The sequence below is a fragment of the Macaca fascicularis genome, chromosome 5, assembly GCF_037993035.2.
Source record: "Macaca fascicularis isolate 582-1 chromosome 5, T2T-MFA8v1.1".
Classification (NCBI taxonomy): domain Eukaryota; kingdom Metazoa; phylum Chordata; class Mammalia; order Primates; family Cercopithecidae; genus Macaca; species Macaca fascicularis.
This window is the reverse complement of record NC_088379.1, coordinates 128096686-128110074: the sequence shown is the minus strand read 5'-3', so window position 1 is coordinate 128110074 and position 13389 is coordinate 128096686. Positions and strand designations below refer to the sequence as shown.

At 36.6% G+C, this 13389-nt stretch overlaps 1 protein-coding gene across 18 annotated transcripts in view; it reads right to left on the bottom strand.

The window, feature by feature from the left end:
- AFG2A (AFG2 AAA ATPase homolog A) overlaps positions 1–13389 on the bottom strand; it is a 396759-nt gene that overhangs the window by 293057 nt on the left and 90313 nt on the right. For 15 of the 18 annotated variants that reach the window (XR_012435051.1, XR_012435054.1, XR_012435050.1 and 12 more), the window contains one exon: positions 11768–11977. Coding sequence is in view for 11 of the 18 variants with exons in the window: in XM_045391842.3 (XP_045247777.2) it covers positions 11768–11977 (210 nt within the window). In the remaining 7 variants the exon portion in view is untranslated. Of the gene's footprint in view, positions 1–7123; positions 9620–11767; positions 11978–13389 lie in introns of those variants that run through there. The other 3 variants (XR_012435055.1, XM_074040409.1, XM_074040407.1) reach the window with 2 other exon arrangements.

The following is a 13389-nucleotide window of genomic DNA, read 5'->3' as shown; positions in this document are numbered from 1 at the left end:
GAGTCAAGGAATTGAAAGTAACATTTCAGGTGAGTCCTCAGTTGATTTATTCACACCCTCAAAAATATGAAATACATCAAGACCCAGGAAGAAATCAAAAAGATCTCTGATGTGCCAAAATAGATGTTACTATATGAACTTTGTTGTAGAAGAGCTCTTAAGGTCTTTATGCACAGTTCATTGACTTTTAAATTACATACAACAAATACACTTGAACAGAACTGATATAAGAATTCACTACACATGAAGCATAGGGTGCAGGGAGATTGTGGCAATCAATAAAGCTACTTAAAGTGGGAGGCAGGAGTTCAGATTTTATCCTGTAAGCCATAGAAAGGGTTTTATGAAAGTTAAGTGATAACAGGGATATTAATGAAAGATGATTCTGGCCACAGTATAAAAGATGGTTAGGAGGAACATTAAGAGTTGAGAGAAGTTGAGAGACCAGTAATGTTTAGAATAGTAAAGGGGAAAAATAATGAGGAACAAGTTTAAGACAAATGAGTACAATGGAAATGAGAAGATAACCACAAAAACAATCAAAAATTTAAATTAATTTGTTGTGGATAGCAAAATGTGAAGATGAGAGAGAGTGGGGTACAGAATAATTCAAATTTGACTTAACACTACCAATTTTTTTTTGAGACGGAGTCTTGCACTGTCGCCCAGACTGGAGTGCAGTGGCGTGATCTTGGCTCACTGTAAGCTCCGCCTCCCGGGTTCACGCCATTCTCCTGCCTCAGCCTCCCGAGTAGCTGGGACTACAGTTGCCCGCCACCACACCCGGCTAATTTTTTGTACTTTTAGTAGAGACAGGGTTTCACCATATTAGCCAGGATGGTCTCGATCTCCTGACCTCATGATCCGCCCGCCTTGGCCTCCCAAAGTAACGTTACTATTTTTAATGTTCACGATAATGACTTAATCCATAAAAAAAAAGAATGCTCAACATATTCAGTGTAGCAATTTCTCTTAAGTATATAGTTCATAGAGTGACATCTTGGTGAAACAGAAGGTAACCTGCTCATATATGCCCCCAATAAAAAGAATTATCCATCCATCCATAACTGTGAAACCCTAAGACATAGGAGGGCCACTTAGAGAGGGTACACTAACACCTAAGTGGCTGATCTGCTCTGCTAAGCTTGCTTTTGCATTCAAGCCCAGAAGTACCCCTGTCCCTCAAGGGGCTTGACTATAGCCCCATTTGACTTTGAGCCTGCAACCAAAATCATCTGCCAAAGAGTTCAGAGAAATCATGCATACTAATGACTTGGCAGAAAAGCTCATCAGCCCGCTGATACTCATCTCAGTAGTGAACCTGGACGTTGAACTGTGGCACCGCTCCAGGCCTCCCTAGCTGAGATCCTGGCTCATAGCTGCTTACACAAGAACCCAGGGGGAGATTCACACAAATCTCATGGCCCAGGACTCTGATCCTCCCTGACAGGCTCACCAGCCTCTATCCCACAACATACCCTGAGAAGACCCAGTCTCAGCCCCACCCAGTGCAGTAGAGGAACTATCCTATCTGTGCTGAGACCTGCTGGGAGATGCATGCCACTGTGAGCCAGCAAGACAAGCTTCCCAAATCTGTCCCTACAGTAGAGTCCAAGGGGGCTCAGTCTTAGCTCCAGCCCCTCCTGCGGCAGTCTGGGAGCTATCCCATCTATGCAGGGACCTGCTGGGAGACACATGCTCATCTGAGCCAATGTGACAAGAACACCAACCTCCATCCCACTGCAGATTCCAAGGGAGCCCCGTCTCAGTACCAGCCCCCACTGTTACAGTCAAGCACTTTTGCAGTGACCAGCTGAGTGATGCATGCTGATCTGAGCAAATAAGTCGGGGCCAGCCTCCTTCACACAGCAGATCCCAAAGCAGCCCAGGCTCAACTCTAGGCCTTCTCACTGAAGTTAGCAGGCCATCCTGCCTATGCAGAAATATGCTGAAAGGCATACTCATCTGGGCGACTGGGATAGTCTTCCGGACTCAGATCCCTGGCCAGCATTTCCATGCAGCCCAAGTATCTGCCTTGGGTCTACTCCAGGTCCATCTGGGCCAGAAAGCCATATCAACTAAAGAGACCCTGTGAGATTTGTGGCAAGCCTGCGCTCAGAGAGTCTCTGTGATGGTAAATATTAAATGTCAACTTGACTGAACTGAAGGATGCGACATATTATTTCTGGTTGTGTCTGTGAGGATGTTGCTGGAGGAGATTAGCACTTGGGTCAGTGGACTGAGACAAAGCCCCACCCTCAATGTGGGTGGGTACTATCCAATCTGCTGCCAGTGTGGCTAGAAAAAGCAGGCGGAAGAAGATGAAATAAGCCAGCTTGCTGAGTCTTCTGGCTTTCATCTTTCTTATGCGGGATGCTTCCTGCCCTTGAATATCAAACTCCAGATTCTTCGCCCTTTAGAGTCTTGGACCTACACCAGCAGTTTGCCATTGGCTCTCAGGCCTTCAGCCACTGACTGAAGGATATACTGTCAGCTTCCCTAACTTAGAGGCTTTGGGACTTGAACTGAGCCACTCCTGGCTTCATTGCTCCTCAGCTTATAGATGGCAAATTTTTTGACTCATATCACCTTGTGATCATATGAGTCAATTCTCCTTAAAAAACTCCTTTTCATATACACATAATCCTATTAGTTCTGTCCCTCTGGAGAACCCTAATACAGTCTCCTAGTGTTTAGATAGCTGAAGTGGTCACAGGCTCAGGAAACACAATACTCAGTTGGCTTAGATTCCTTGGAAGGTCTCTAAAGAAGGACAGGCACAGACAAAGGAAGACTGTGAAGACTAAACTAAATACATAATCCCTCAATGCACAGACAGCCTGCAATTTCACAAGCATCAAGAAGATTCTGGGTAATAAGATCTCAACAAATGGACATGAGGCACCAGAGGCCAACCTTTAAGTTATAGAGATATGTGATCTTTTAGACAAGGAATTCAAAACACTTGTTTTAAGAAAGCTCAATGGACTTCAAGAAAACAGAGAGAATCAATTCAGAAATGTATCAGGGAAATTTAACAGAGATACTGAAATCATAAACAAAACCAAACAAAAATTCTGGAGCTAGAAAATACAATGAGCAAAACGAAAAATGGAATAGAGAATATCAACAGCAGGACTGATCAAAAGGAAGAAAGAATCAGTGAGCTTGAAGCCCAACTATTTGAAAACACAGAGAAAAAAGCAAAAAGAATGAAAAGAAATGAACAGTTTATGGGAGCTATGAGACATCATCAAAAGAACAAATATTCAGGTTATTGAAGTTAAAGAAAAAACTGAGAAAGACAAAGGGGTAGAAAGCTTATTCAAAGAAAAACAAAAAACTTTCCAAGGCTTGAAAAGATATAAATATCCACATACATGAAGGTTAAAGGTCACCAACCAGGCTCAACCTCCCCTCTTCAAAATAAAAAACAACCCAAGATTTATAATTAAACTCACACAGATCAAAGATAAAGGATCCTGAAAGCAGAAAAGGAAAAGAAACAAATAACGTGTAAGGAAGATCCAATATACCTGGCAGCAGAATTTTCAGTGGGAACCTTAGGGTTGGAGGGAGTGAAATGCTTCAGAGTGCTGAAAGAAAATTAAAAACTTAACGAAGAATAGTGTACCCAGCAAAACTATCCTTCAGAAACAAGATAAAGACTTTCCCAGGCAAAAAAAAAAAAAAGCTGAGGAAATGTATCGCTACTAGACCTGTCCTATAAAAAAGGCTAATCAGAGTTCTTCAAACCAAAAGAAAAGAACATTGTTGTTATACTAATACGATAATCATGGTTCTTAAATCATTTATATCTTTAGTAAAAAGAAAATACAAAACTATCAAAAATAATTACAAGCACAATTTGTTAAGAGACGATATAAAAAAGGCAAGTTGTAAAATCAAAAATTCAAAATGTTGGAGGAGAGGAAGTTAAGATGTACAAATTTTTGTTTTAATTTGTTTCTTATCTTGTAATCAAAGTTAAGTTGGTACCAGTTTGAAAGAGTTAATATTTTTGTAAGACTCAAGGAAATTACAAAACTAAATACTGTAATATATACACTAAAAATAAAAAAGGACAAATTAAAACATGCTACCAGAGAAAAATCACTCAGCTACAAAAGAAGACAGTAAGAAAGAAGGAAACAAAAAGAAGAGTTACATAATACCAAAAAAAAGTATCAAAATGGTCAAAGTAAGGCATTGCCTATCAATATTAAAATTGAATGTAAATAAACTAACTTCTCTACTTAAAAGACCAAGAGTGGCTGAATGGATTAAAAAACAAGACCCTCACACCTGTAATTCCAGCACTTTGAGAGGCTGAGACAGGTGGATCACTAGGTCAAGAGTTCGAGACCAGCCTGACCAACTTGGTGAAACCCCATCTTTACTAAAACAATTAGCCAGGCAGGGTGACAGGTGCCTGTAATCCTAGTTACTCAGCAAGCTGAGGCAGAAGAATCTCTTAAAACCAAGAGGTGCAGGTTGCAGTGAGCCGAGAGTGTGCCACTGCACTCCGGTCTGGGCAACAGAGTGAGACTCCATCTCAAAAAAAAAAAAAAAAAAAAGACTCAACTATGATATGATGCCTAGAAGAAACTCACTTCACCTATAAGAGCACATATAGACTAACAGTGAAGGAATGGAAAATGATATTCCATGCAAATGGAAACCAAAAACTAGCAGGAGTAGCTATATTTATATCAGATAAAACAGACTTTAAGTCATAACTTGTAAAAAGAGACAAAGAAAGTCATTATATAATGATTTATAAAAGGTCAAAGTAGCGAGAAGATGTAACAAAACTAAAAACATGCACCCAACAGTGGAGCACCCAAATATATAAAGCAAATATTAATAGTTCTACAGGCATTTCTTGCTTTGTACTACAGTGCAAATGATTATAGTACAAAGCAAGAAATGCCTATTCATAACATAATATAAAGTCAAATAAACAAAACTAGTACTTTTCATTTACATGTGGTAAATTAAGTTTTACACAAAGGGGACTGTGGACAAGGAATTAAGAAAGTGAACACTAAAACAAAGATCAGGGTTCACCCAATAAAACAAGCTTTAGATAAACAGCAAAGTGTGTTTTTGTTGAGGGGTTAGGGGTAGTAACAAATTTTGATGCAGATTTTACTCAGTTTAGAGCAACTGTCGAGGCAAACTGTGGCCTGACAATAATCAGAAAGGAAATTGATGGGGTCACTGTTTTTATTGCAATTACCATCATGCCAACTATACATTATTGCTGTTGTTCTTACAGCAATTGTCTGCAAAAGTCAAGGATATGGCATAAAATAATAATCCAGCGAAGAGATTTCTTTATTCAGGCAATATAACTCAATGTATATACACTGCTTTTTAATTATCTGGCTTAACTGAAGGAAAGAGGTTAGAGACCCTGGAAAAATGGTTGTTGTTCTCTGTAAATGACAAAGACAACCTAGTCTTCAATGTTAGAAAGTACAAGATTATGGTCATTTCATGAATTTTTTCTCTGCTGAGTACAATGTCAATATCTCAGTATCAATAGAAAGATTAATATGGGTTATTAATAAATATCCAACATAGAGGTAAACATTCTTGATATTTTGTTTGAAAATGTGAAAACATAGTATAAAGCTTCAACTGATTGAAGGGTCACTCCACTACCACAGAAAGATGGACTACAGGACGTGTTGATAAGAATGAAACCATGCTTTTTCCTCCAAAACAAAACAAAACAGAAAGAAAAAAATTTAAGACATTTGAAACTCTAACTTGAAAATCTGGCACTGTGAAGAAAATATGCATTGCAATAATTCAAGTCAAGTGTTACTAATAAGGCATAATGAAAAGACTGCAGGGTCCCTAGAAAATATGACTTTCTACAGAACTATGTACTGATGAATCTTACCTGGATGGCCTGCAAAATGCAACCCAAGTAGCTGAACTCATGTTGCATTGGTCTCGAGTTTTATGAGAAGTCAGAGCAATTTCATTACCAAGGGAGGTTATTTTCAGCTTGAAGTTTAAGTTGCCAAAAATCACCATATTTTGGTACAAAGAATTAAAAAGTCTATATTCAGTTTCAAAGATAAATATTACACTTTACTACTAACAGAAAACTTAAGGAATCATAAGCTGTGATGCCATATTTTTTGCTCCATTTGAGGTCAAACATACATCAATTTCTTAAAAATGAAGAGAGCAGCAATCAGCATGTACTAATTTTGTGGAATCTTTCTATATGCTTACTACGTCTTATCCCTTTTACTGCTGTGCAACAGTTTTCTGAGTTGTATACTGTTACTACAATTTTACAGAAAAAAATATTAAGTGCAAAGAGGTGAAGTAATTTTTCCAAAGTCACACAGCTTAGCAAATGGCAGAACTGGGATACAAGTCTTTTAACTGTTACACTTGACAGGGAAACTGCCCCAAGTATTTGGCCACCATCTGCACAAAAGATACCCAACAGATTAAAGTACAAGTACTATGACTACTCATAGAATATTATTAGCAGAAGGGCTTTAGGAGTCACTTAGTCTAACCTACTCACCTAAAACTGAGGCAAAGTACAAAGAAGGTGAGTAATATGCCAAAAGTCCTAGAGCAAGTTAAATGGCAGAAATAATAAGAATGTAGAATTGTGGTTTCCAAACCAGTACTCTTTCTAAAAATTATGATGTCCTGTTCTCTCTAAGTCCTTAAAAGAGACATGAAATGTCTCAAGATTTTAGATGAAAGTTAATTTGGGGCTAGACAAAGCTGGCTGCTAAAAATAATTTTTAAAATTTAAAACACAAGATTTTACACAGTATTAGCAATTCAAATTCAAATGTATTTCTGGTGAGCAGATCAGGTGGCAATGGTGAAGCCTAATTCTTTCTTAATAGATGGTAGCATAGGCTAATTGGAAAATAAGAATTTTATTAGTACCCATTATAAACAAGAGACCATTTATATCTAACTAAGGTATATATAGTATAGTCTGAGTCCCATATTTGCTCGCAAGTTATGTTACTTTAAAAAAATGTATGTTAGTCTTGCCACATATTTTACCTCTTAGACAGCATGTGCTTCACTGATAAGAATGATCAAGAAAAACTGCCATTAATAAGTACCATTAATTGAGTTATTTTTAATAGCGTTATTTTTAACATTCCATGGCCAATATTTCAAGTATACAAGTTTACAAAATAACAAAAATATCATAAACACATGTGAAAATATTTGTCCAGCTGTTCTATTAATCTAGTGAGAAGTAAACCTGACTTATCTTTTACTGTGCTTCATTATTTTACACCATATCAGTCACAAACTCAAGTATAATATTTACACCTTATGTTTTTACAATTTTGCCCCTTTAATCACTACTGGGTTTTTTTCAGTCCTCCCAAGGGCTTTTTAAATGTGTCTGACACCTGCCTGGTGCTTTTAGCTATTACAATTCAAATGAAGTTTTTATAAGTTCTAAAATGTCTGGGGAAGGCAAGTTAACCTAAGTGTTAACTATGGTTAAACGTTATGGAATATGCTCATAAAAACCCAAACTCACATGAGATAGAATTACATATATGTAATGTGAGTAAAGGAACTTGAAAATTAATAAAAAGTACAGTATCAGCACATACAGAAGGCCATTCTGGGAAAGCACTTCAAAGAGTTTGAAAATAGGTTTTAATTACTAGGCAAGAATGCTGTGGGCAAGTAAAAACCCTAAAATGCAAGAGGGGCTGGCAGGAAAGAGAACAGAATTCGAGCTGTTCCTCTCAAAAAGTATAATACAATCCTTCCCCAAATTCATTGACTCTATTCAGGAAAAAGAAAAATGACACATTTCTTCAGAACTTACATTGCAGGGACCATGCTGGCTATAATTAAGCAAGTTGTAAAATGTGCATTTACACATATATACATGCCCATGAAATCCCCTTCTGTTATTAATGACTACTTTTGTCACTCTCAGTCTCCTTTACTGACTTCCCTGCAGAATCTCAAACACTGGTTTCCAATTTCCATATTTTCATCTCCATTTCCATATTTTCATCTCTCTAAATGATCATCCTCTTGAGCTACAAATCCATACCTACAACTGCCTTTAGGCCATATTCAACATTTTGTCCCAAAGGTATTTCAAATTCAACAGGTATTTTCTCTCTCACCTCCAACCTGTTTCTCCTCTTCTCCCTGGAGTTAGGATATTTCCATCTGCCAGTCATTGACAGTAAAAATTTTTATCACCTTTGACTTATTTTCTTTCTCATTTCTCACATACAATCAACAACCAAGAGCTGCAGATTCTACATGTTACCCGTTTCTTCATATTAGTTGTTGAGTAAAAATCTTCCCCACTAAATTATGAGTCGATACATAACGAGGAGCCCATCTAATATATCTTTGTTTACTATGTACAGTGCCTGACACACAGAGAAGGTGCTTAACACATTTTTGTTATTCCAGTTGTAAAACTTGTATAAATACTTTTTGAAGTGTTACAGACATAACATTGTAATATTTATTTCATCTCTAAATTTCATTCAAAAAGGAATTAAGATGGAAAAAAAAAAACCAGTCTCTCTCCATTAGCTAATTTATCCATGAATAAAAAAAAAACCAACAATAAAATTTGCTTATTTTCAAACTTCTTGCAAGTCTAAAATTATTCTTCTCTTTCCAAATCTCTCTAGGTCTTCTTAGATTCCAAACGCTAAAGGTTTTGTTATAGTTCTTATTGTCATTTTCTGCTTTTAGATAAATGTTATTTATGGGATATTTTCACATCAAAACATCTTTTTTTATATATCAGCTTTATCAACTGATAAAAGCCTAACTCACATAATTAACGTATATATAGTCTTAACATATGATGCCACAACTTTAACATAGTATACTGTACAAATAATGACAAATTTCAGTAAATCTAACGTCTTCATAACCTTGTAAAACTGACAATGGCACAATAACTATTCCACTTGTCCCAATAATTACAGGTTACTATTAGTTATTCTCTAATAGTCATTCAAACAGGGATAAAACTAAGTATATGCCTTTGTTTAATACTGACATTAATAACTGCCAATTTAAGCAAATAAGGCACATGACACAACACTATTTGGTGAAGTCAAGGGAATTTTTAAAGTTAAAACAAAACAAAACTCTAAAGGAAATTAAATGGAAACTCAAAAGGTTTCAGACTCTAGATAAGCCCGAATAGTAATAAACCTATAGAAGGAGAATATAGAGTTAGGATCCACAAAAGGCATGAAATGACATAGTTCCTGGTGAGACTAAACTGGAAGCTGCACCCAAGGTGAAAGAAAAAATAACCAAAACACTAAGAGAAAGAGTTCTTTATAGTGTTGGGGTCTGGGTTTGGGGCCAGAACTAACACACACCTTTATAGGCTTCAACTGAGAAGTGCAGTGAAACAGGCAAGTTCAGGGCAGCCCCAAACCCAGGTTCCCCAGCCAAGTTCCTCTCAGGGCTTTTCCCAGTAACTTTCCACTATCATTATGGGCAGGGGGACTATGAATAGGAGAGGTCATCAAAGCCCTCACCCACGAAATCCACAATCTTCTTCATGATTCTTCTTTGCCTTACTCCATACATCCGTTCACTGCAGTACAGAACTCAGAGTTAGCCTTTTAAACTTCAATTATTTCATCTACAATACGCCCAGATCTATGATACTGACCTCAAAATTTATTTAAATATATTTTTTTTTTAGCAAAGTTTAAGATTTACAGAAGAATTGAGCATATAGTACAAACAGCTCCCATATGCCCACCCACCCCGGTACACTGTTTCCCTTATTATTACTATCTCCTATTTGCATGGTATATTTGTTACAATCAATGAACCCAGATTGATATATTATTATTAAACTAAAGACCACAGTTATTCAGATTTCCTTAGTTTTTCCCTAATGTCCTTTTTTTTTTTCATTCCAGCATCCTACCCAGAATATTGTAACATTACATTTAGCTATCATGTTTCCTTGGTGGTGACAGTTTCTCAAACTTCCCTGGTTTTTGATAACCTTCAGTTTTGAGGGTACTAGTTAGTGATGTTACAGAATGTCTTTTAACTTGGGTTTGCCTAAAGTTTTTCTCATGGCTGGACAAGGGTTACGAACACTCAGGAGGAAGACAACAGAAGTAAAGTGCTATTCTCACCACATCATCTAAGGATATATATAGTCATTCCTCAGTATCCACGGGAACTGGTTCCAGGACCACTGTGGATACCAAAATGTATACATACTCAAGTCCCGTAGTCAGCCTGCAGAACCTGAGGATACATAGTTAGCCCTCCTTATTTGGCAGTTTCCATATACCACAAGTACTGTATTTTCAATCTGTGTTTGGTTGTGGAACCACAACCTGTCCTGGGAAATTTCAAAATCACTCATTACTTCAACCCTTAAAACTGCAACCTTTGCTGTGTGCAGCAGCTCATTTCTATAATCCCAGAACTTTGGGAGGCTAAGGTGGGAGGGCTGCTTGAGGCCAGGTGTTTGAGACCAGCCTGGGCAACACAGTGAGACCCTGTCTCTACAAAAATGTTAAAAAGTTAGCTGGTGTGATGGCTCACACCTGTAGTCCGAGCTGCTCAGGAGGCTGAGGCAGAAGGATAGCTTGAGCCCAAGAATTTGAGGTTACAGTGAGCTATGATCACACCACTATACTTCAGCCTGGGCCACAGAGTGAGACGATGTCTCAAAAAAATAACAAATAAACCTGCAACCTTTAAAACTGTAGTTGTGATTCCCCATAAGTGATCATGCTATAGATGGTCTCCTCCCCCTATATTTACTCTCCAATATCTTCCAGAAAATAAAAAATATGTTGAAGATACTCTTAAAGAACAAACAGCTTAATCACACCTAAGTATCATCCTATATAAATCTTAAGTAAAGCCAAAAGTTGACAAACTACTCTGAAGTTTTATGCTTTCAAACTGCCCATGATTTCAATGTTCTAAGATAGAAAATGCATTGTTATGCAAAAAAATCCCTGGTAATATCAAAACAGATGATCGTGTGCCTTTTCTGAAATGAATTGATAGTAAATCTATTTAGGTACATATTTTTGTGATACAGTCCACAGAAATGGACTTATGATTTTATATGTGTGGATTAAGTACCTGGATACATCACAATGTTACATAAAATTAATATCTGGTCCTAAAGTAAGTGTACAACTACATATCATGAAAGATTATCTATCCCAGTTAATGGGAGCAGAGCAATGAACGAATAAAATGTGTGTGTGTGGTTCAGAATAAAAACAATGAACATATACTTTCTGACTGGAAAAGTATTTTTAAAGAATTTAGTATACTATAACAAGTGCCTTGTTCATTTGAAAATTCTAGGTATATAAATATTGAATTCGTTATCACGTTTATCTTTAAATCCTGGTTAAGCAAAAGTCTATAATTAAAAATGTAGAAACAAAAAAAGGATTAGTTTCTGTTACACATGGATATAAGAAATATCAGAATCAAGAAACTAAATAAAGCAGTCTTCTCAATGTCTACCATAATTTGCTGATTACATGCACAAATTTATTTCTTATCACTCATCTCCCTATATTACATCGCCACCAATATCAAAAAAAAAAAAAAAAAAAAAAAAAAAAAAAGAAGAAGAATCACTGCTCGTTAAGATGCCTTTATTCGTTCTCCTAAAGGTAGGAGTCAGAGGATGGGCATCAGCAGAGGCCAAGAGAGAGAGTAGCCATTAAAAAATTTAACATCCTACCTTTATAGCTAGAAAATTCAGTCCACTCTCATTGGCCAAAGCCTTTGCTATCATTGTTTTAGAGCACCCAGGTGGCCCATACAGAAGAATTCCTTTAGGTGGCTGAATACCCATTCGAATGAAAGACTCTGGATGTTTTAAGGGCCATTCCACAGCCTGTTTCAACTTCAGTTTGATGTTTTCCAGTCCTCCTATATCTGACCAGGATACCTGAAAAATAGAACATTTTCCAAATGTAAGTTTTGCCAGGACAAACAGAGAACTAAAAAAATAAAACACATCATTAACAGAAGAAGTGCAAAAAAGAATAGAACCATTTAAGAATCAGGAAAATCTTTTAAAAAATTCTAAGGAGTATCAAGAAGTAAATTAGGAGTACATAAAATGTGTACTGCATATTGTAAAAATACTAAAAAAAAAAAAAATTCTGCTTGTAAGTCTCATATAAGTAACTGTTTAAATGATTGAACATATCATTAAATCTAACCTTCTAGAAAGATTTAGAAGTTAGTTTTCATCTGTCTGAAAGTGATTTGAGTCAGTCATCCAAGGTCTCATCTATGTATCTAATTTCTTATACCTCTTTTTTTAGCAAAACTACTTCCAAGCATATTTTTGTAGATCTTTATAGAACACACAATCCTTTTTATCTTTGGCATATAAAATATCTCCAAGGTTTTATTTTTCTCCACTAAGAAATACCCCCAGAACTGCATATGTCTTAAGAATATATGTGTACCAGAAAACGTACACAAGAAATACCAGTAACCATGAACAACCATAGTTCAACAGAAAGGATACTAAGTACAATAACAAACAGAAAAGGCCTTTGGGAGTTCCCAAGAAGAAAAGATTACTTCCAGCTGGAAGACAAACCTAAAGGCCAACTCTTGAAGGATAGATGATATTTGGAAATGCAAGAACAGGGAAATGGATAGGTACAGGCCAAAAAATGACAGAAGGCTCACAAGGAAAGAAGTATAAAAAGGATAAGAGAAAAAATATTTGAGGGAGGGTAATAAAGAAAAGTTGAAGTCATAGCATAGGACCCTGAAGACCAGATGAAGGAATTCAAGAGAACTCTTTGTACATACTTGGAAGTCTTTGAAGGTTTTTTAATCTAGAGAGAAACATGGTCTGAGATGTCCTTCTGGAAGACTTCTCTGACAGGATTCATCAGAGAGATCAATTAATGACATAAATATCAGAAAAAAAAAAAACACACCTTGAGCTAGAGCAAACACATGCAGATACTGAAAACTCACTGGAAACATACTTCAGAGCTATAGTTGTGGGTTCTGGGAGTAGAAAAAGAAACAGGAAAAACTTAAAGCTACATTTGGAAAGGGGTGGTGAAACAAAATGGAATCAAGGGTAATATTCAGGATTCAGACTCGGACAAATGAGTAATTAAAAGTTGCATGAAAAGAAAGAAGGGAACATGTTTGGGAACTAAGGAATATGATACATAAGGTGTCAACTGGGACTAAAATACAGTAGAAAAATATGGACTATGTGATGACTAATCAATCCATATGAATGGAAAGGTTGTCTGGGGCCTGAGTGATGCATTCTCTATCCTTAATTTCTTTACAAGTATGTATAGACCCCATGTTGTAACA